The 23,437-nt window shown below is 44.2% G+C and overlaps 1 protein-coding gene across 1 annotated transcript in view; it reads left to right on the top strand.

Annotated features, from left to right (window-relative positions):
* The window catches only part of SKAP2 (src kinase associated phosphoprotein 2), a 257,554-nt gene that overhangs the window by 220,552 nt on the left and 13,565 nt on the right, over positions 1-23,437 (top strand). Inside the window, exon 11 of the mRNA XM_083188933.1 lies at positions 3,014-3,126. Within this exon, the coding sequence (XP_083045059.1) occupies positions 3,014-3,126 (113 nt within the window). The remainder of the gene's footprint in view (positions 1-3,013; positions 3,127-23,437) is intronic.

Genomic DNA, 23,437 nt, shown 5'->3' with positions numbered 1-23,437 from the left:
TCAGAAAGTGAGAGATTTTGGGCGAGTTTTCCCATGTTTTTTAAAGCAGCAATCAATTACATGGCAAAATCAACCTGATTTTGCAGTGTAATTGATTGCTGCTTTAAAAAACATGGGAAAACTCTCCCAAAATCTTTCACTTTCTGAAACTCTCACCCTATTACATTTGGCCCATTAAGTCCAAATGGTCTTAATGAGGTCTAGTCCAGGATACCATTTCTTTACTTCCGATGCTGGTGAATGTGTGCAAATTTAACCTGTAGTATTTTACTCTAAATTGCGGGTTTAAGAACATTTCATATACTTGATCAGCTTTACACATGTTTTTAGTATTATTTATGTTTTGTTTTTTTATTTAATTTGGTAGTGTTATATGGTTTGATACTGGCCATGGGTATGTGTCACAGCCCTATGTGACGGCTTGCGAGAAACGGGTTACCTAGGTTACCAGATTTGTTTGTGGAGTATGACCACATCTTGCGCCAGGGAACCTTGTTCTAGTCCCCGGATTGTATGAGCGGCACTTTGATTGCAGCCACCGGCATTACTTCCGGCATGCTGAGCCATGTAGTTGTTCAGCAGCTGGATGGACGAACTTGAGCTCATTGTGCACTGATTGGTGGTGTAACTTCCCAGGTGGGTTAATTGTATGGTTCTATTTAAGTTCTATGGTCTATGTGCAATATTTTATGCCATTCCTCTGAGAAAGGCGCAGGTAGCGCCGAAACGGTCGTCAAGAATGGTGGGACATGCCCAGGAGCCGATAAGTATCACTGATGATGTGATGTGTTTACTTCGAGATGTGAGGTGTTTTACTATATGAGATGTGAGGTGATTTACTATATGATTAATGCTTCGACCATGCACAGATGCAATTGCGTTTTCAAGCGTTGTGCTATTCACTACAACTCTCTCTCTCGCTCTCTCTCTCTCTCTCTCTCTATATATATATATACGCATTTATGTTTATATTAACCCCCCCCCCCCCCCGTAGTTAGCCATTGACCACGTTTATACTGCCATCATTCTGTGTTTTGTAATATTCGCCCATACAATTTGCGGCCAGTAATGTGTAAAGTGGGAGAGGGCCCCCCTGTCTAAAGTGATCTCGGGCCCCCCGAAGGCTTAATCCGGCCTTGCCCCCCCCCGACTGGTGTTCATCAGATATTGGCGGCCGCCATATTGCACCGAGTGTACACACCATTACTTTTAAAATATAACTTAAGGTATGCGATGGATGCGACCGATGCGATTTCAGGGCTATTTTTAGCCTTTTCCCCGACAATTAAAAAATCGCGTCCATCGCATGCCTTAAGTTAAGGCATGCGATGCGACCGATGCGATGGACATGGTCAACATGGACAACGTATTGCTGCACCTTTGCACTCACCATGCTTCGGGCACACTATTCTATTCTCCCTCCATGCCCTAGTGGATGGTACGGCATGAAATACCACCTGTCAGCACATGTTGGCTTAAAATAATCCATTTGCAGAGATGCATTTTGCCATGCCTCCAACCAGTACCCTTGTCAGCTGTCAACAGCTCTGGAAATACTGTAGATACTGTATTGATATACAGGAATAAGTGCTACATCTGTAAGTTCAGTCAACAATGACATCTACTGTATATAGTGAGCTTGTGGGGTAGGGTTGTCCATTTTTTTTTATTTTAGCATTTAAACATTTACTTTAAATGCTCTTGTTCATTCCCCTTGAGGTGGTACATCCACTTTCATCACATGGGGCATGACAATCAGACACCCTTTCAGGTGTGGTTACACATCCAATTAGAGTGTGTTTTCAATACAGTGGGCAGAGCCCTTGACCAGTGAAACAGTTTGGGCTTTGGTACAGCAAATTGACACCCCGTGAAATAGGGCAGCAGTCTGGTGAACTGATTTATGCTAATGCTGTTTCTGTGCAGCTAATACAAGGGTCTCTGCCCCAGGAAGTGGACAGCCGCGCCGATTACTGTTTTCATGGCAGTTGCCACGAACTGTGATACTTAGGGTTATGGGTCATAGGGTTGACACAATGAAGGTCGACATAGATTAGATCGACCACTAAAGGTCAACAGGACTTAGGTCGACACATGAAATAGGTCAACATGGATAAGGTCAACAAGGTCTGAAGGTTGAAACAAGCATTAGGTCAACAATGGGAAGGTTGACAGTCAAAAGTTTTTCACTTTTTTTGTCCCGAGTTTTGTCAGAAGTCGACATGGACACCGTATCAGTGTACCGCAGGCCTGCAAGTGCAGAGAGACACGGCAACATTTGGGACCAAAAAAGTGAAAAACTCATGTCAAACTTTTGTCTGTCGACCTTCCCATTGTCGCTGGGCACACTATCATATTCTCCCACCATGCTGTAGTGGATGGTAGAGTATGATATACCGCCTGCCGGCACAAGTTGGCAAAAAACCCCACAAAAAATGTCACGGCCTTTTGACTGTCGACTTTCAGACCCTGTAGACCTTAAATATGTCGACCTATTTCATGAGTCGACCTAAGCCCTGTCGACCTTTAATTGACAAATTTACAGTACTGGGGGTGGGGCTTGATGACGTCTGCATCAGGCACCACCCCCCAAAGTGCTGCTGACAGTCTTCTCTTGGGGCTTCTCCTGGAGAGAGGACACTTTACATGTAGGTAACCCTGCATTGTACCCAGCAGCTCCCTGCTATGAAACGCCCAGGTTATGGGAAGACCGATCCTCCCAAGATGTGTAAATTCACTTGTACACACGTGTTGTTAGCAAAAACTCACCGTTTGCATCCTTGCACAGAGATGTGTCTGACTCAGAATCAGCAGTTTTCTGCTTCGGCACATACAGAAGGGAATATTACTGTGGGATATGTCTCACTTTGGCTCTGTAGACACAGTATGAGAATTCATTTTGTTGATAACACCAATAAAACTGTACAAAAAATGTTATTGTAGCGATTCGCTTTATTTGTTTACCGCCTCAGAACTTTGTCTTACTGTATTGTTGATTTCTTTATTTCTGCAGAAAAAGACAACACAGACTACAACAATTTCTACCGAGGCTTATGGGACTGCACAGGGGATAACCCAGATGAATTGTCGTTTAAACACGGTGATGTCATATACATTGTCAGCCGGGTATGTTGCAGAAACAGTTATGCTGAGAAATGTGTTCACATTGCTATTCTTTGATGCATGCCATGAGAGAATGTTTGGCATCCTCTGTAGCGTTGGATATTCTACCCAAAACTCTCTCTCACTGAAATTGTCTGTGTGGCCATAATAATAAATTACTTTGTCAGTGAAACACAATCAAAGTTTAAAACATAATCTAATAACAGGAATACACTTAAAATTGTGCTTATGCGTGCCTCAGGATCTGGCTGGGGTCCAGTGTAAAGCCTGTATAATGCACAATAATAATAGGATGCCCAGCACTGCCTACTGCTAGTGTTTATGTTATGTTCTCCCTTCCGTTTCAGAGTACACGATTGTGATTAGAAATGATTTTCACTAGTGAAAAGCATAGGAGAGGTCACATATGACCACTCCACCAATCAGAGCTCTCAGCAAAGGTGGATTACTTTTGTTTAGTATTATTATTATTATTATTATTATTATTATTATTATTATTATAAAGGTGTGTACACAGTGCGATTTAGACTATGGACCTTATTCTGGTCCATTCGCACGGCTGTGTGCTTTCGCACTGGGACAATATTTAGGCATTAGTTATGCTCATTCCTGTGCATGTGCCTGCACTGAATGCATGTGGCCACTGCAAACAAACTGTCCGCTGGGTGCACGCATCCATCCTTGCGAACGGAGGCCGGGAGGCGTGGGCCGGCAGAACGGCCCATTGACATATGGGAACACCCGATGTTTCATGTGTTCCCATGAGAACGCTGGGCGATTTCGCTTATAGTGTATAAGCAGCATCAAATAGAAAAATAGATGATATCCAACCATGTGTACACCACATAAGGCATTTTAAATGTAATAAATAGGCAAAGTAGTAATCATTCAAGAAGCATACATTCAAGAATAGCATGGAATGATGAATATCAGTGTACACAGACCATAACAGGCAAGGTATATATACAGTGACAAGTAAATGTTTTAAAAAATATGTAAGTGGCATGGTACAAGAATGCACTGGTGGAAGTGTCGGGAACAGACAAGACATGAGGATAGATGGAACAGAGGTGCTGAGACAAGGGAGGAACAACTAGAAGTGAACCTTGGGCAGAGGAAGGCTGGGTAATTTAGCTGGGTAACAGTAATAGAGAAGCATTTAGAACACTGAACGCAGGTGGAGAATCTAATTCAACACCGAAGAATATTCCATACGAGCAGAGCAGCACAAGAGAAGTACTGGATATTAGGAGTGAGATTATTCGTGGACTGTTAAAGGTTTGGTCATATGCAGAGCATAGAGATTAGGAAGAATTTTGCGGAGGGATGTAATACAGTTCGTGATCGTCATAGGTGGAGGATTTCGGGTGACTTGTACATATTTTTTAAAAGCAGCAATCATTTACAAGGTGAAAAAAAGGTGCACTGTATTACATTGCGCCAGTGGAGGTAGATGAGATAGATTTTTGTGAGCGGAGAGAGGACAGAAAAGAAGGTTGCAGTACACAAGGCAGGAAATTTGAGTGAGAGTATAATTATTTTGGTAGCCTATTGAGGTTGGGTCAGATCTTGGCAGCATTTTGAGGGTAGAAACTGCAAGCTTGAGAGAGACTGGAAGTGGGGAGAGAAGGAGACAGTTGAATAAAAGAGGTTGCAAGCAGTCAGCTTCATAAAACATGATCAGATGATAAATCCATGGAGCAGGATATTATAGTCAAGTTCCAGTGCATACACTTATCATCAGCAATGCACACAGTTCTGAGTTTAGACAAAGGACAATGAGCTACCAAGCTCAGATGAGACTGGTGTGACCAGAAGACGCAGCCCTCACAAGGTTCTCCACAAACAGAAATCTTCTCACTTCTGAGTATTCTTCCCCACCAGCAAATGATTATTGTAGTTCTGTATTGTGGGGCGCATGTTTCGGGCATGGTCTGATTTTAGTTGTCTTATTAGAAGACAAGGGTAATACTATATGCTACTTAATCCTGCTTAGTGATCATCTTCCCCCCCATGTTGAAGCGTTTCTTTCTGCCTGGAGGAATGTCTTCCAGGACAATGTTGCGATTGGTGGAGCACAAATGTTCACCCTTTGGTTGGCTGTGTTGACCCTTTCAGTCATCAGATTTGAAACCAAATGAGCATTCATGGGATGATGTAGAACAGTGGTTCCCAAACTCGGTCCACAAGTACCCCCAACAATTCACGTTTTCCAGGTCACCCGACATGAGCACATGTGTACTCATTATTCACTGACACATTTTAAAAGATGCACATGTGGAGCTAATTATTTCACTTTTGTTTTGTGTGTGGAGAGATGGATAACGTGAACTGTTGGTGGGTACCTGAGGACCATGGTTGGGAACCACTGATGTAGAAGAATAAGAGGCACAGTGTGTGTGACTGCCATCAACCAGAGACAGCATGTTCAACCACTGCCATCAAGCAGTGACCCTCTTGTGTTAAAATTGTGCTGTATCACTCCTTCATAATGCCATACATGATGGACTCACTGTTTTGGTCCATGAGTGTACATGATATATACACATATTATATACACTGCCAAACTTGATGGTCAAATACCTTAATAGTTTCTATTTTTGTCTACAACCCGAAGTGGAATGGATGCTTACACTATTGCACTAAAACCCTTGATGGATAGACAAGGCTTCAGTGTACAGACAACTACTGTATGTGAGGAGATTCTCTGACCCATACTAATAAAGCTAATGTTGGATTTGATTATCCACTAGACTGGTTGCTATAGGATACAACCCATTTTTCCAAAGCTAACCGTAGACTGATTTCCATAACTTTATCCAAATGTCATCATGGCTGAAATACAGCAGAGTACTTCAAAAGTGCTGAGGCTTAGAGTAAATCTTTATAACGTGACAGGACAATTGTCCAACCCTCAGACCATTGTGTGAGAGTGTGGGAGAATTTGGCACTATCTACTTACATATGGCACTTAATTAACTAAGAACTGAAGGAGAGAAGATTCAGTAACTGCCTGTCTGGCAGCTCCAAGAACCCATCATTTGTTTTAGAGAAAGAAACGTTGGAGAACACGCCAGTCACGTAAATGAAATGATAGATACTTTTGTAATTGCTGTTGTTTTGCATGCAGTCCTTGACGTTCTGATTGCTAATTAAGGTGGCATCAAAATCAAAGCATGCCTGGGTTATTATTACCTTGAATATTTATGCACTTGTACGCACCATGGTTTATGAATAGTTTAAAACAGCAGCTCAGCTAGAAATTACTTGTATCCATTGAAATATTTGTGGCAATACAGCTCAGTTCCTTATCTAGAAGTATGTTCAGCCCTACAGCAGGGATACAGTAAACATCACAGCTGTCGGGATGCCGGCAGTCAGCATCCTGACTGCTGGCATCCCGATTGTAAGTATGCAACGTGGGTTAGGCACCTAAAAGGTGGGTTTAGGGATAGTCTGCAGGGGTGGGGGGTAAGATTACGCTGCAGGGAGGGAGGGGCAGGCACTTAGAAGATTTGGGGGGTTAGGGTTAAGGGCCCCTTACAATTGTGAGATTTTGTGAGATTTGACCCAATTCAAGTCAATTTATCTGACAAAATCTGATGTGCCTGTCTGACAAAATGGTGAAAGAGAAAGAGGACGGACAGCGCTGGGGTGAGAAGGTGACAGCGATGGGAAGAGAAGGAGAAGGGACAGCAATGGGGAGAGAGAGAAGGGATAGTGATGAGAGAGAAGGGATAGCAATGGAGAGAGTGACAGCAACGGGGACAGAAAGAGGTGGGACAGGGAGAGAGGGTGACAGCTTGAAGAGAAGTGAAGTGGAGAGAGAGTTGGAAGAGAAATGGGGAGAGAGGGTGACAGCGATGGGGAGAGAGGAGGGACAGCGACGGGGAGAGAGACAGACAGCGAGGGATAGAGACAGTGAGACATAAAATATATAATTGTGCAATACTATAGTAGGAACACTTTTTTAAACTCTTATGTGCCTCAAAACGGTGGACCCTAACACCAGCAGAGTCCCATCTTTATGTGACAAGCTGCTGCGGTTGTGTCACACATCAGTTGAGCAGTCCCCCCAGCTGGCAGCTTACTTTGAGCCATCCCTGGCAGTCAAATAGGGAGAGAAGTGTCAGCAACAATATATGCAGGGGCAGCCGTGGATCCTATAGCGATATCCCACGTGGTCTGCAGCAGTACAACTACCAGGACGGCAGCCGCACACGCGCTCTCCCTAACTCAGACAGCAGCAGTGGGAACACAGAGGCTGCAGCAGTCCTAGGGCCTTATTCGGTTTCACTCTCAGAGGCAACTTTCTTCTCAAATGGACAAAACCATGTGCACTGCAGGTGGGGCAGATGTAACATGTGCAGAGAGGATTAGATTTAGGTGACTTATTTTGTTTCTGTGCAGAGAAAATACTACTTTATTTTTACACTGCAATATAGATCTCACTTTGAAGTAAAACCCCACCCAAATCAAACTCTGTGTACAAATTACATTTGCCCCACCTGCAGTGCACATGGTTTTGTATATTTGAGAAGGAATTTGCCTCTGAGAGTGAACCAGAATAAAGCCCCTATAGAGGAGCCTCACATGGGGCCTTATTCTGATCGGTGCGAATTTCTCCGCATGCGGTCGTCCCGCCGATGGTTATCGTCTGCGCATGTGCAGAGGTCACTCTGCGCATGTGCAGGCGATTTCGCCGCACGTATTCTTTACACGCCGCACAGGGGGGCGTAGAGGGGCGTGAGGGGCTACTTAGCCTCATTACCCTATGCATACGCCCCGCGTTTCATGGGCGTTCCCATGCAAACGTGGGGCGTATGCATGGTAATGAAGCCGTGACGCGTGTGTAGGGGGCGGGCATCTGACATCGCCGGATGTCAGCTGCCCGCCCCCATACATGATTTCACACGGACAAGTGTCCGTGTGGTCTTGGGTGGCAGGACCTGGTGGAGCATGCGGCCCTGCATTCGATGTTCGGCGACCATCGAATGCAGGGGCTGCTCCCAAGATGGAGAAGGCGTATCCCCGTCCACTTTCATGCGGACCGCCACATATCCGCGTACGGACGGAGGTGGCGATCCGTATGGAAGGCGGGGATTCGCCTGCACGGTCCTGGCCGCATATTCTGATCGGGCCGCACCGATCAGAATAAGGGCCATGGTCAGCCGCATATTTCCTCCCTGGCTAGCAGCACACATGCTTTCCCTGGGGGATTTAAACTGCATGTCTGTGGTATCCTGGAGGTTTCAGGCACCGGTGCAGTGGCTAGTGAGGCCATGGGCAGCGTCAGGGTGTGTGAGCAGGACCAGGTCCTGCAGTCAGTAAGCGGGCTTGCCTCCCTGTCCTAGACGGACTTTTCCACAGCTCCTGCGTGTCACAGCTACACTGCCTGCTGCTCTGGTGTGACAGGGTGCAGGGGGAGCAGCTGGCCTTTGGGACAGCTCGGGTCCCTGCACACTTAGTAGTTACACCACTGACTGTACTGTACCATATCCCATCTTAAATGGAGTGTAAATGGGAAGTTCGTAGAAGTTGATGTGGAGTGTGAATATGATCTGTAGGAGGCAGAGTTAACACCACAGTTGTCGGCAACTATGCGGTGGTCTCCGCTTGAGTGAACACTCCCCCCACCCTAACATACCCTCCTCCTAGCAGCGGGCATAGTCAGCTGTATAGCTGGAGTGAGGCCAACTTAAAAGATGAACCTTGCCACGCCCCTCTAACAAGCCCAGGCCCTGGTAATTAGAACTTCCCCATCTTGAAGTGTGTGATTTAGTGCTACTGATACAGGGTGTTAGAACTGAATGATAGTGGAGTGCATGAGTTACGGGGGCACCAACAACTATCTTGCCTCCAGGGTCCTAGCATGAACTTGCACCACTGAGTCAAGGTGCACAGAGGCATCATATCAATAGACAATTCTGGTTTCCCCCGGGCCTCCTGTGCCCAGAAGAGGTGTAACTCATCAGACTGAGTATGTATAACTCTGGGTGCAGGATGTGCCTATGAGACAAGTAACCAGCATTACCCCCACTTGTCTTGTTTAACCATGAGCACTGCATAGGCCAACAATATGATTTCATGTCTTAATTTTTAATGGCATTTGACTCCAATCTACCTTTTACCAAACTAAAATATGGGATAAATATAATCTCCATATACAGTGTGCAATCCCCTTGTATTCCTCAAATAAGTAATAGACTGGTGCAGAAAGGATCCTGTTTTATTACAGACCGAGTGAGTATATTACATATATATAGTATATAAGTATATACTAGTATATATTATACTTGTATAGTATATTACTGTCCCAATCCTTTACATACTCTACCACCAGGTTCTTCACTCACATTCACAGAATTTTTTCCCCTTTCTCTCTGCGTGTTGCTTCCATCTATCGCCCACCTGGGCTTCCCAAATCTCAATTTCTTGAAGATTTATCTGCATGGATCCCCCACTTCTTATCATCTGACATCTCCACCATCATCCTGGGTGACTTCAATATTGCTATTGACAGTCCACAATCTCTGCAGGCTTCCAAACTCCTCTCTCTAGCCTCTTCTCTCGGCCTTTCCCAGTGGTCTGACTCCTCTACTCATGAGGAAGGCCACTGCCTTGACCTTGTTTCCACCAGGCTGTGCTTAGTCTCTGATTTTACTAACACTCCCTTCCCTCTCTCTGGTCACAATCTCATTACCCTCTTGCTCTCCTCCATTACCCCAAGCTCACTGACACTGAAATCATGCAAGGCTACTCTAATCCGCAGAAATACTAATGCTATTAATTACAACTACGAAATAAGTCACGTAAAATAGAACGCCAATGACATAAATCTCGTAATATGACTGATTTCCTCACATATAAGACTAGCTACCACTCCTACATGCCACCAACCCTAAGCGACTTTTTAACACATTTAAGTCTCTTCTTTACCCTCCCCCTCCTCCCCCATCGGCTACCATCAGTGCACAAGAACTTCCCTCCTATTTAAGGACAAGAGTGATAACATCCGAGATGAAATGTTATGCTCTTCCTCAACCTCTAACCCACTTTTTTCCCCTGCTGAACCCTCCGGCACTTTCTCTTCATTGGAGCCCACAAATGAAAAGGAAGTATCCTCCTACTCTACTACCTCTCCTCTTGATCCTATACCTGCACAAGTCATTAAAACTCTATCTCCTGTGCTTATTCCAACCTTACCGAAAATCTGCAATCTCTCTCTTGCTACTGGTACTTTTCCTTCTCTGTTCAAACATGCAGTGATTACTCCCATTCTGAGAAAACACAATTCTGACCCTAACTATCTCTCTAACTACCGTCCTATCTCTCAGCTAGTCTACTCTCGCCTCACACACTTTCTTAACTCTCACGCCCTATTAGACCCACTTCAGTCAGGCTTTCCTTCCCAACACTCCACTGAGACAGTACTGACTAAAGTGGTGAATGATCTGGTAACTGCTAAGTCTAAAGGCCATTAGAATTCTTCTAAAACTTTCTGCTGCGTTTGACACTGTGGATCACACTCTTCTCTTACAAACACTAGACTCCCTAGGTCTTAATGATACAGCCCTTTCCTGGTTCTCATTTTACCTATCTGTTCGCTCTTTCGGTGTTCGCTTCTCTGACTCTACCTCCTCTGTACTGCCTCTGTCAGCCGGAGTTCCACAAGGCTCAGTCTTAGGTTCTCTGCTTTTCTCAATCTATACCTCTCTTGGCAAACTAATCAGCTCTTTCAGATTTGATACTCAAATCTATCTATCAACCTCAGAGTTGTCACCAGTGGTTTTGGGCCGAGTCTCTGAATGTCTCTCTGCCATCTCATCTTGGATATCTTTCCCGCCAACTCAAACTCAATATTTCCAAAACGGAATTACTTATATTCCCACCAACTAAGAACAGTTACCATCCTGATATCTCCATAACTGTTGACAACTCGACAATCTAACCTACCCCACAAGCTCATTGCCTAGGGTGTCATCCTCGACTCTGAACTGTCCTTTCTTTCCCACATTCAATCTGCCTCCAAATCATGTTACATGCATCTAAAAAACATATAAAAAATATGACCGTATCTCACACAAGACACTACTAAATCTCTTATTCATGCACTCATTATATCCTTTGATTGATTATTGTAATGGTCTCCTAACTGGTCTTCCCAACAGACTCTTGCCACTGCAATCCATTTTAAATGCTGATGATAGGCTGATCTTCCTTGCAAGACGCTCATCGCCTGCTGATCCGCTCTGCCAGTCCCCCCATTGGTTGCCTGTATCTTACCGTAGTGAATATAAAACACTTCTACTCGCATATAAAGCTATTAACCATACTGCACCAGCATATATCTCTTTACTTATCACAAAATATCTCCCATCTCGACCATTCCGCTCTGCACAAGATCTGCATCTCTCTTCTGCACAGATCACTAGCTCCCATTCACTATTATAGGATTTTAATAGGGCTGCTCCCATCCTATGGAATGCCCTTCCACACACAATAAGACTCTCCACTAGCCTCCAAACTTTCAAGCGTTCCCTGAAAATTCACCTCTTCAGGCAAGCCTATCATATTAAAGTTCTACACGCATAACCCTCTGAGGCACTTATGTATTATATAGCTTCCCTTCTAGACTTGCAACTTGGTGGAGTACAATTGGAAAAAACAGGGGGCTGTTTTTGGTATACCTGCGCACAGATTCTATTGGTGTGTCCCTAGGACTAGCGGCTGCACTTATAACGGGTGACTATGTCCGTCGTGGGTTACAATATAGGAATTTTGGTTTCAGTGCTGCGCTCTGTCACTAAGATTCTACAATTGGGTAAAATAAATGATTTTATTGTGCAAAAAAACCTGTATATAACAATTGCTCTTTTCAATAACAATGTCCAGTCCCTTGAGGCTGGATGATATGTATTCCTTCAAGGACAATTAATCTATACAGAATGAAAAATAAAATAAAACATATAAAAGGAAAAGAAAAAAATGGTGGTAAATCTGCCAGATTGGTACCACCGTTCCCGAACACGAATTAAGGTACCCAGAACATTTAATCAGCACAATAAGGATTACAAATAGCGGGACGCCGCTGAACTCATTACTCCTATCCACTTATTTTTTGCTATATGGACCAATCTGGCAGATTTGCCAGATGAGCGGACACACACCACGCAATTAATTGAACAGATAAACGCAATCAGCATCAATTTGCAAAATCTTTTTTCACCATCATCATCCTGTACTGTCGGTCAAATAATAACACTTCTCGAGCAGTGACACTTTTCCTTTGTTTCTACTACCACCATTTTTTTCTTTTCCTTTTATATGTTTTATTTTATTTTTCATTCTGTATAGATTAATTGTCCTTGAAGGAATACATATCATCCAGCCTCAAGGGACTGGACATTGTTATTGAAAAGAGCAATTGTTATATACAGGTTTTTTTGCACAATAAAATCATTTATTTTACCCAATTGTAGAATCTTAGTGACAGAGCGCAGCACTGAAACCAAAATTCCTATATTGTAACCCACGACGGACATAGTCACCCGTTATAAGTGCAGCCGCTAGTCCTAGGGACACACCAATAGAATCTGTGCGCAGGTATACCAAAAACAGCCCCCTGTTTTTTCCAATTGTACTGTATCACTAGACTGCTTACCAGCAGCAAGACTCTATTTATGGGATTAACAGACATCAGGAACAATAGGCAAGAAAGAGCGAATGAAGCATTTCTCCCCCTGTTAACTGACAATCCACCACCGAGCGTGAATACCTTCTGTGACACGTTCCTCAGACTAGAAAAGCTAATTTCTAAAGAAACAAGACTATGGTGGGAGACACAGACATTAAAGTTGTACGAACAGAATAACATTATACCAAAAGGCTTACAAATTAAAAAAACACCAACACATGACGCAAATGATACATGCTTCATGGACAAATGGAACGGCATACTTAAAGATTGTTCATTTTCACTGATGAGATTAATCATTGAAAACAACGCAATTAAATTAGACACCACCGAAAAAGAAATAGACAAACTAGACCAAGACTTGACACCATTTAAAGAGGAAAAGGAATTTATTACACTATCAGATCTCACCAAAGAAAGACTGTTACAAAGAGAGAAACAACTGATTGAAACCAAAAAGAAAAAATTCATTAGGGATAAATTTGGCATAAAAACACACAAAAAGCCAAAAAAACCTCAAACATCAACAAAAACTGTTGCTTATAAACAGAACAAACCAACACGTAGCCCAGTATATAAACGGTTGAAATTAACATACCAGCAATATATGACCAAAATACACACAAAACCAGACTTCTTGAATTCAGCTGCGAACAGCACACACGACAGTCTTAACTCCACTCTGGGGGACACCTCCTTCTCAGTTCATGAGATAGAGGAAGACACATCGGGGGGAGAATCCAACTACGACAACATAGCCAGACTATCAATCAGGAAAGGGTGGGAAAATAGCCTCTTGGGCGACATAAGTATATCAAGCACCCCGACCACATTAAATATAATAACAGCAACAGAAGGCACTGAAATATGTGCTACCCCAGAGCCAAAACTTTTTTTAGACGTACGTCACACCAGACACGACAAAAACAAGATGGAGAAAGTAAGGCCCACCACAACAAAGAAAACCAACACAAAAAGACCAGACGAGGGTGCAGGGGAGGGGAAAATAAGAAAGACAACAAGAAAAACAAAGAGAACAGGGAGATAGGAAAAGGGATATTCAATCTGAGCAACCATGAACTGACACAAGAACACAAACAAATTTTAGACAAAGGACTTAAATTCGCACCGACTAATAAAATTGACAAGTTTCAAACATATCTTGACCTACATAACTTCGCCAGAAAACTCACTTTAAAAAAATACTTCAGCAACATAGTACCAGTGGAAATTAGGAATGAAACAACACTATCAAAATACAAACATACAGGATTAAAACCTGCTTCCCAATTCTACCCAAGTCACATGAAAGGACCACAAATAGATGCCTTCATAAAAATGGTAGAACATGACATTGAAGGCATTACACATAAACCATCCAAAAAGAACATCACTAACAAGGAAGAGAAAGCATTAAGAGACCTACAAAACAATAAACAAATAATTGTGAAACCAGCGGATAAGGGGGGAGGGACGGTGATCCTTAACAAACAGGATTACCTAGATGAAGCACACCGCATCCTCAATGACAATACCACATACATGATACTCAAAACCGACCCCACATCAAAATTCAAGGCAGAATTAGAGAAACATCTCAAAACAGGCAGCGAATCAGGAATCATTAACGCACAAGAACATAAATTCATACAAATCCAAAATCCCGTGATACCCGTATTCTACTATTTGCCCAAAATCCATAAAAACCCCACCAAACCACCTGGCAGGCCAATTATATCCGGAATCAACTCACTTACATCCAACCTCTCCCGTTACATTGACACCTTCCTACAACCATACGTGCAAAAACAAAAATCATACATACGGGACACAACACACATACTCAACCATCTACACAATCAGACATGGGAAGAAGACTTCTGGCTAGTCACTTCCGATGTAACTTCACTGTACAGTATAATAGATCACGAACAAGGCACCAACAGCATTAAATATCACCTAGATCAAGACACAACAATTCCACCCGAACAAATACAATTCATTCTGGACAGTATCACATTCATCCTGAAACATAATTATGTCTGGTTTGAAAACCAATTCTACATTCAGACGACAGGGACCGCGATGGGCACGAGATTTGCCCCTGGGTACGCTAATCTATTCATGAGTTGGTGGGAGGACCACCACATATGGGTGGAGGGCGGGCCAGGGGCAAATCTCGTGCTATGGAAACGCTACATAGACGACGTTCTGTTCATATGGAAAGGAGACGAGACATCCCTACAGAATTTTCTACAATACATAAACCACAACAACAATAATCTGATATTCACCAGCAATTACAGTAAAATAGAAGTAGAGTTTCTAGATCTCAAAATATTCATAGAAGACAATAAAATACACACCAACACATACAAAAAATCCGTTGACGTTAACAGTTTCATATTATCCAGCAGTTGGCATCACCCAAATTGGTTACAATCAATCCCAAAAAGCCAGTTCATAAGAATAAAACGCAATTGCACTAAAAACTCAGATTTCATAGAACAAAGCAACAATATGATAACACAATTCACAGAAAAAGAATACAAACTGACCGACCTACAAAAAGCACGTAGAGACATAGAGAGAGTAGACAGAACAGACCTCCTAAAATACAAAGAAAAAAAGAATGAAATATACCAAGAAACACCCTTCGTTACTCAATACTCACAAGAATCCAAACAACTCCAAAACATAATAAAAAAACATTGGCCACTATTACTACAGGATGAGACACTTTCAGATATTCTTCCAGAAAAACCAAAAATAGTATATAGGAAAGCTCCAGACATCAAACAAAAATTAATCAACAATCACATTCCCCCCAAAACACAAATACAGCAAACTTTAACCAACAAACCTAACAAAGGCTTCTTTTATTGTGGGACATGTATGGGATGCACTAATCAAAACCAGAGAACAACCCAACCAGTTACAACTTATACATCAACATCAACTCAAGAAACACATAAAATTAAAAACAGAATCACATGTAGTAGCAAGGGGGTGATATATTTACTACAATGCGGGTGCAAAAAACAATACGTGGGCCGTACTACAAGACCCCTAAAAACAAGAATCAGCGAACATATCAGAAACATCACCAAAAAAAATGAGGAACACAACCTATCCAAGCACTTTTCAGATTACCACAACGGCGACCCAAGATCGCTGACATTTATAGGCATTGCAGAAGTTCACAATAACTGGAGGGGAGGCGACTTCACACATAAAATAAACAAACTTGAACTCAAATACATGTATGAGTTAAAAACACTAAAACCACGGGGATTGAACCTTGACAACGAGGTAAAAGCAATAATAGGGAAAAAATGACACACATATAGCAGCTAAGAGGGATGACCCCACAGCAGACAGACTAAACGGGATTGACAAATTAGATACCCATGCAAGTTGGGAATATCCCCCAACAGACAGACAACAATTTTTTAAGACGAACTAACAATCATGACAGTTGGGAGGGAGACCCCCCCCCCCAACAGACAGAAATTCATTTTATTAAATTCCAGTTACGGGGGAGACCCCCTAACTGAAACAGACAGAAACGGACTTGATCAAGCAAACCTAGAAAATGGGTGACAAACCACAACACCATTCTTTTTATAAAAAAAAAAAAAAAAAAAATTAATAAATCCCATTACAGCAATAATTACTGTTCCATATACTAATAAAAATCATAGTAGCTCCAATATAATAGGAATTACTGTGTAAACTAAAACACTCAATTTATAATTAACAAATTACCTTTAATAAACATTACTGTGTTTACTAATTAGATGTATAGACACAGTGCTTACGAATAACTTTTATTTCCAACAATGAAACAGTAGCTTGAATAAATAAATGACAATGTAATTACCAGAACAGTTACTTGATTAGTAACAAGACAATCAACCAATTAGCAGTGAACTACGTATTTGACTGCAGACTGACACATGCAGGCATTGGCCCAATCAGCAACTGAACAACCAAACCAATCAAAAAATAGATGTGCAAAATGGAGGGACATTTAAACCCAGGGACACAGCACACCTATCATCTCCCACAACCACAGCGGAGGACCGACATCCGACATCCTAACATCATCACCAACAGCCAGCAGCCAGCGAGCGCACACGCCGCTGCGCCAGCAGAGACTACAGCAAGAACTGACAGCAGCGAGTGTAACGGCAGCGGTGAGTATAAGTGAGAGGGAGAGCGGGTAGCAGCGGCGAGGTCCTGTAACTGTGAGTAACGGTCACCGCGACGGAGCTATACGGCATCCTGACACGGTGAGCCATACTCACCCACACAGACGGGCAGCAATCTCAGTACATCCCGTGTCCCGGTTAGCGGTGCATCGCACTCAGCTACCGGTGACGAGCGGGAGACAGAGTCAGCTTCACCCATCCGGGACCCCCACTCCCCATACCACCTCCACAGGTACCACCGTTCCCGAACACGAATTAAGGTACCCAGAACATTTAATCAGCACAATAAGGATTACAAATAGCGGGACGCCGCTGAACTCATTACTCCTATCCACTTATTTTTTGCTATATGGACCAATCTGGCAGATTTGCCAGATGAGCGGACACACACCACGCAATTAATTGAACAGATAAACGCAATCAGCATCAATTTGCAAAATCTTTTTTCACCATCATCATCCTGTACTGTCGGTCAAATAATAACACTTCTCGAGCAGTGACACTTTTCCTTTGTTTCTACTACCACCATTTTTTTCTTTTCCTTTTATATGTTTTATTTTATTTTTCATTCTGTATAGATTAATTGTCCTTGAAGGAATACATATCATCCAGCCTCAAGGGACTGGACATTGTTATTGAAAAGAGCAATTGTTATATACAGGTTTTTTTTGCACAATAAAATCATTTATTTTACCCAATTGTAGAATCTTAGTGACAGAGCGCAGCACTGAAACCAAAATTCCTATATTGCAACTTGGTGGGACTGCTATGCTATTACTGGTGCCTGTCCTTGTGTTTCACTCCTATGTCCCTATAGATTGTAAGCTTGCTGCAGGGCCCTCTAACCTCAAAGTCTGTCTGTTGTTACCCAGTTTGTTTTATCTCTGTTTGCTATTGTAAAGTGCAATGGAATCTGCTGCGCTATATAAGAAACAGTAAATAAATAAAATATATAAATAAATACTGCATAAAGGGATCAGCATTCGGTATGCGTCTGTGGAAGTGGAGAATTTCCTGCTGCAAAACTTTTGTTGACAAATTTCACACAATTAAAAAAAGGTTCTGTGTATACGCTTTCCCCCACAATTAGAAATATCACTTTTTTTTCTTCAAGGTTAAGAAAGATGCACTTATGTAGGAGTAAAACCTCCCATAAAACATTTTACAATCACGTTAATACCTCAACAAGATGGATTCTTGGAAAAGATGCAGAGACACCCACAGAACATACATCCTCCTGTGTGTATGCTGTTAGAAAAGAGCTTTAGTTTAATACATTGCAAGCTCTTTAGCACATAAAGTGTAACACTGTACAATATCAAACAGACTTACTTAAACATATATTTATAATATCTAGAGATGAGCAGGTCCGGATCTCCGGGATCCGACAGAACCGAATATCGCGATCCGAGTCTGGATCCGAGCCGACTCAGGAGTTCCCGCCTAAATTCCGGACCGAAAACGAGGCAAAATGTCATCATCGTCGGATTCTCGCGGGATCTGGATTCTATATAAGACGCACGCGCGCCCCGCCATCTTTACTCCAGCATAGGAGAGGGAAGAGGGTGGTTGTGCTCTGTGCTGTGTGCTGTGCTATAATAATGATATATTATTTTGCTGCTGCTCATTCGACTAGGGTCTGCAGGGGCTGCTGTACACAAGTCCAGTGTACAGGGGCTGCAGTGGCCAGTGTACAAGAGGCTGTACAGGGGCTGTGTTCAGTGTGACAGGGCTTGTGTCCAGTGTGACAGGGCCTGTGTACAGTGTGACAGGGTCTGTGTCCAGTGTACAGGGTTTGTGTCCAGTGTACAGGGGTTGTGTCCAGTGTACAGGGGCTGTGTCCAGTGTACAGGGGCTGTGTCTAGTGTACAGGGGTTGTGTCCAGTGTACAGGAGCTGTGTACAGGAGCTGTGTCCAATGTCCAGGGGCAGTGTCCAGTGTACAGGGGCTGTGTAAAGGGGTTGTGTCCAGTGTGACAGGGCCTGTGTCCAGTGTGACAGGGGCTGTGTCCAGTGTACAGGGGCTGTGTACAGGGGTTGTGTCCAGTGTACAGGGGCTGTGTCCAGTGTAGAGGGGCTGTGTACAGGGGTTGTGTCCAGTGTACAGGAGCTGTGTCCAGAGGCTGTGTCCATTGTCCAGGGGCTGTGTCCAGTGTGACGGCTGTGTCCAGTGTACAGGAGCTGTGTCCAGAGGCTTTGTCCATTGTCCAGGGGCTGTGTCCAGGGTGACGGGCTGTGTCCAGTGTCCAGGGGCAGTGTCCTGGGGCTGTGTCCAGGGGCAGTGTCCAGTGTCCAAGGGGCTGTGTCCAGTGTGACAGGCTGTGTCCAGTGTAAAGTAAGAAAAATAAATAAAAGTAATAAATAAAATAAAAACACATTTTTGGAGGATGATGGAGGAGGAAATAGTGGGAGATCAGCAACCTGATAGAAGTGCTGAAGCTTCTACCACCAGTCATGATAAGGCCGATACCTCTTTGTATTTTTTGCTCTTTGGAGCATTTCTCTTTTTTTGGGATAGTTTATTAAACTGCCACCCTGTCTGCCCCTGCAGTGACGCTCTGCTTCCAAGATGTGCCAGGTTGGAAGTGTAAGGTCCACATATATGTAATGCCCACTGCTGTCGCTTAGCTTAGTCATCCAGCTACCTCGGTATACCCTTTTGGCCCAACTACAGTAAATTAAAACAATTTTGTAAGCTGTGAAGTGATCAAAATTGACTAGAAATGAGTGGAAACTAATGTTATTGAGGTCAATAATACTTTAGGGGCAAAAACAGGCCCAAATTCTGTTATTTTAGCCATTTTTAGCATTTTTTCATAAAAATCCAGATCCAAAACCAAAACCAAACCAATCCAGATCCAAAACCAAAACCCGAAAAAGTCACCGCCGCACATCTCTAATAATATCATGGCTACGGAACACAAATGTGTGTTTACTGATAGAGGTAGGGCCGGCAACAGAAATCTCGGGGCCCCATACACTGATATCTCAGCCCCCCCCCCCCCATACAATATTATGTTCATATGCAAATCCTTCCATAGGGCACCGATGATGTTGTTTGTGACTAAGAGTGCCAGGTGTAATTATGTGGGTGGGTAAGTGTAAGGCGGGGGGGGGGCTTGTAGGTTTAAGAACTAGGGGGGTAGGGCTATGGTGGTGGGAGGGTGGGTTAGTGTTACGCATTTGAAAAGGTGGGTTATGGTTAAGCAGCAGGGCGTGGGGGGGGGGGTAAGTTTAGGTGATGGGGTATGGGGGTTAGGCATTAGTGGGAAGGGTTAGGCTGTGGGGAGGGAGAGTTGTCCATATTCTCTCCTCCGGGAAACTGGATATAGGTTTAGGTGAAGGGGTGCGGGGATTACTCGACCTGTATGTAGAAATAATGCTTACCCCAGTTCACGGCTCCTGTGCTGTGGTTAAGAGGGCGGATGAGTCTGGGCACAGAGGATGAGGCCGCCTACCACTGCTGCCGAGTCAGGGCCACCGAGGAACCCGGCTACGCTCTCCCCAGGTGCACATGACACATGCTGCTGTCTTGGAGGCTGTCACATCATCTCACCACACGGGGCTGATAGTGTCCGGAAGGAGCAGCAGCAGCAAAGCTTCTCAACTGCTAAAGCTCACTGAGGGTACTACAGGAAGGTGGGGCTGGAATGATCTGCATATGCCTCCCGAGTCCCAGCCATTGGAAGTACATACCCGCTGCTAAAATCGTATAGGGCATATGGCACCCGGCCCAGTCCACCACTGTTGCAGTGGCAGACTATGTGATCCCTGGGGGCCCCTCTGACCCTCGGGGCCCATCACGGTTGTCCCCCTTGGCCCCCCCTGTCGCTGGGTCTGGATAGAGGAACACTATTTGTCTCTATTACCAGCATGGAGAAGCTATGGGACACAGGGCCGTAACTACGGGGGGGCTAGGGGGTCATGCGCCCCGGGCACTGGGTAGGGGGGGGGCATAGCCAGTGACAAGCGTGCTTAAGCAGCCGCCCGACCACCTAGCAGAATGACCACTAGTGTGCGGCAAGATGAGCAGCGCCACGTGGGATCACTGCCTGTCACTGGCCGGAAGCATCTGCGGAGAGAGCAGCAGCTATCCGCGCTGGTTGCTGCTGCTGACGACATTGCTACTGCTGCTGCCTCCACCGGTTCTATGTTGCCACTGGCCGGCTCGGGGGTTCGGTAGCGGGCGAGCACAGCGAGCCACCGAGCCCGAAGCGTGGCGAGCGGCCGCAGATTACTTGACGTGTATTCCGTGTCCCCTCGCGGGGCTCGCTGGGCTCGCCACACTTCAGGCTGGCGTGGATAGTTGGGGTGTTTCAGGAACACATTCACACCTGTCATGTCAGGCAGGTTAAAATGGTCAATGGTTCCCACACAATGTAATAAGCATTGACTGACTACGTAAGCTCCGGCTAGCCGCGAACGGGCGGAATGACGACGCTGATACTGACAGGGACGCCTGACTGACTACACTAACTACTTAAGCGGCCGCGGGAACACGCTCTATTGACTACGCTAACTACTTAAGCGCGCTGCGGGAACACTACACTGATTCTGACAGGGACGCTGACTACGCTGGCTGCGGGAACACTATGCTGCTTCTGACAGGGACGCTATGCTAACTACGTAACTGCTGCCATGAAACTACACAAGTACCAATGATTTCGGGCCCGCACGCTAGACTGCAAATGGATGTTTATGCAAAACATCCATTCACAGTGTGGTGGGGGGCGGGCATTCACACAACTGGCGGGTGGCGTTACAAGGCTCACCAAGCAGAAAACGAATGCTGCTTAGCGAGCAAACTAGAATGACCTCCTTTGTGCATCGCTGCGCTCAGCACACTCTTATATACCCACTCTATGCCCAATTGGATAGTAAAGTATGAAAAACCACATGAAAAAAACATGAAAAATTTATGTCAATCTTTTTCATGTCGACATAATGCCTGTGTCAACCCAATGACCATGTCGACCTAATGCATGTCGACCTAATTCTTGTAGACCTAGTGACCACATCCCCTATTGCAGAGGTTCCCAAACGCAGTCCTCAAGGCACCTTAACGGTCCAGGCATTAAGTATATCCATGCTTGGCCACAGGTGACTTAATTAGTAACTCAGTCAGTCTGATTTAACCATCTGTGCTGAGCCATGGATATACCTAAAGCCTGGACCGTTGGGGTGCCTTGAGGACCGCGTTTGGGAACCTCTGCCCTATTGTATAATGGTCCAGCCAGATTGCACGTGTAAAGCTCTCTGTGGACTTTATAGAGTGTATGTAATTGGGTACGATAACTGAAGAAGGTTATGTGGGTGGTTCGGGAATTTAATAAGCAGAGGTGAGTTCTCAGGGAAAGCTTAAAGTTTTGGAGACTAGGGGAAATTCTTGTTTTTGCGTGGGAGGGCATTCCACAGAGTGGGTGCAGCCCAAAATAAGTCTTGTTAATGGGAATGGGATCAGCTAATGAAATGCTTATGGGTGATAGACACAGATGGACGCAGATCTTGTGCAGAGTCCTGAAGTACTGGAATCCAATGGAATTTATACAGCAAAATGCTGCCCAAAAAGTATATATCCAAAGGTATCACTTACACCTCAAACAGACTCTCCTGTAATACTGGGCCTAATTCAAACCGGTTAGCAAGGCTGCAATTTTTACGGGGCTTACACATGTAGCAATCTCACTAGATCCCTTATAAAATGCCCCCACATTGCGTAGAGGCAACATCGATGTGCAGCCCCGCGTGTCGCTAACACCCGGCGAGTAATATCCAGCATGCTGGATAAATCTAGAATCTCTGGTGTCAGGGCCGGTGTTCTCACCGGAGAGAACACCGGCCCTGACAGATCGATCAGCACGCAGCACTGACGCATCGCTGTGTGCTGAGCAATCTAGCGTCACCCAGAACGCTTCAGCATCTCCCTATGTGTAGGCCCCTTAACTCTCTCTGCGCATGTTACATCTGTCCGGCCTTCAGCGCAGCAGGGTTTTGTCCATCTGCAAAAATTGCAGCCTTGCTAATTTGTCTGAATCAGGCCCACTGTCCCTCACCTTAATGCACACGCTAATCTTGATAGGAATTGTGCAGGTTTCGACAGTAATGATGTTGAAATTTTAACCTTGTCAACATCATCAATGCTGACCTTCTGTTGTCAATGATTGTGAATGCCTACAATGGCTATGGAATAATAATGTCGCTCAATCTTCCAGCGCTCTCTATTAGTAAGGGCATTCGTCATTTCATTAGAGTGAAATGAGAAAAACTTTGATCTATTTATCTTGATGAACAACTTTTATAACTTCGTTACGAAAACTACTTTCAGAAAATTGCAATAGCAAATATCACAGAAAGACTAGCCACAATACTTTTCAATTACTTTAGTCTCTTTCCTTAACTGCAGC

This window comes from Crinia signifera, chromosome 5 (genome assembly GCF_055691185.1).
Source record: "Crinia signifera chromosome 5, ASM5569118v1, whole genome shotgun sequence".
In the NCBI taxonomy this organism is placed as follows: domain Eukaryota; kingdom Metazoa; phylum Chordata; class Amphibia; order Anura; family Myobatrachidae; genus Crinia; species Crinia signifera.
This window is presented reverse-complemented; position numbering and strand designations above follow the sequence as displayed.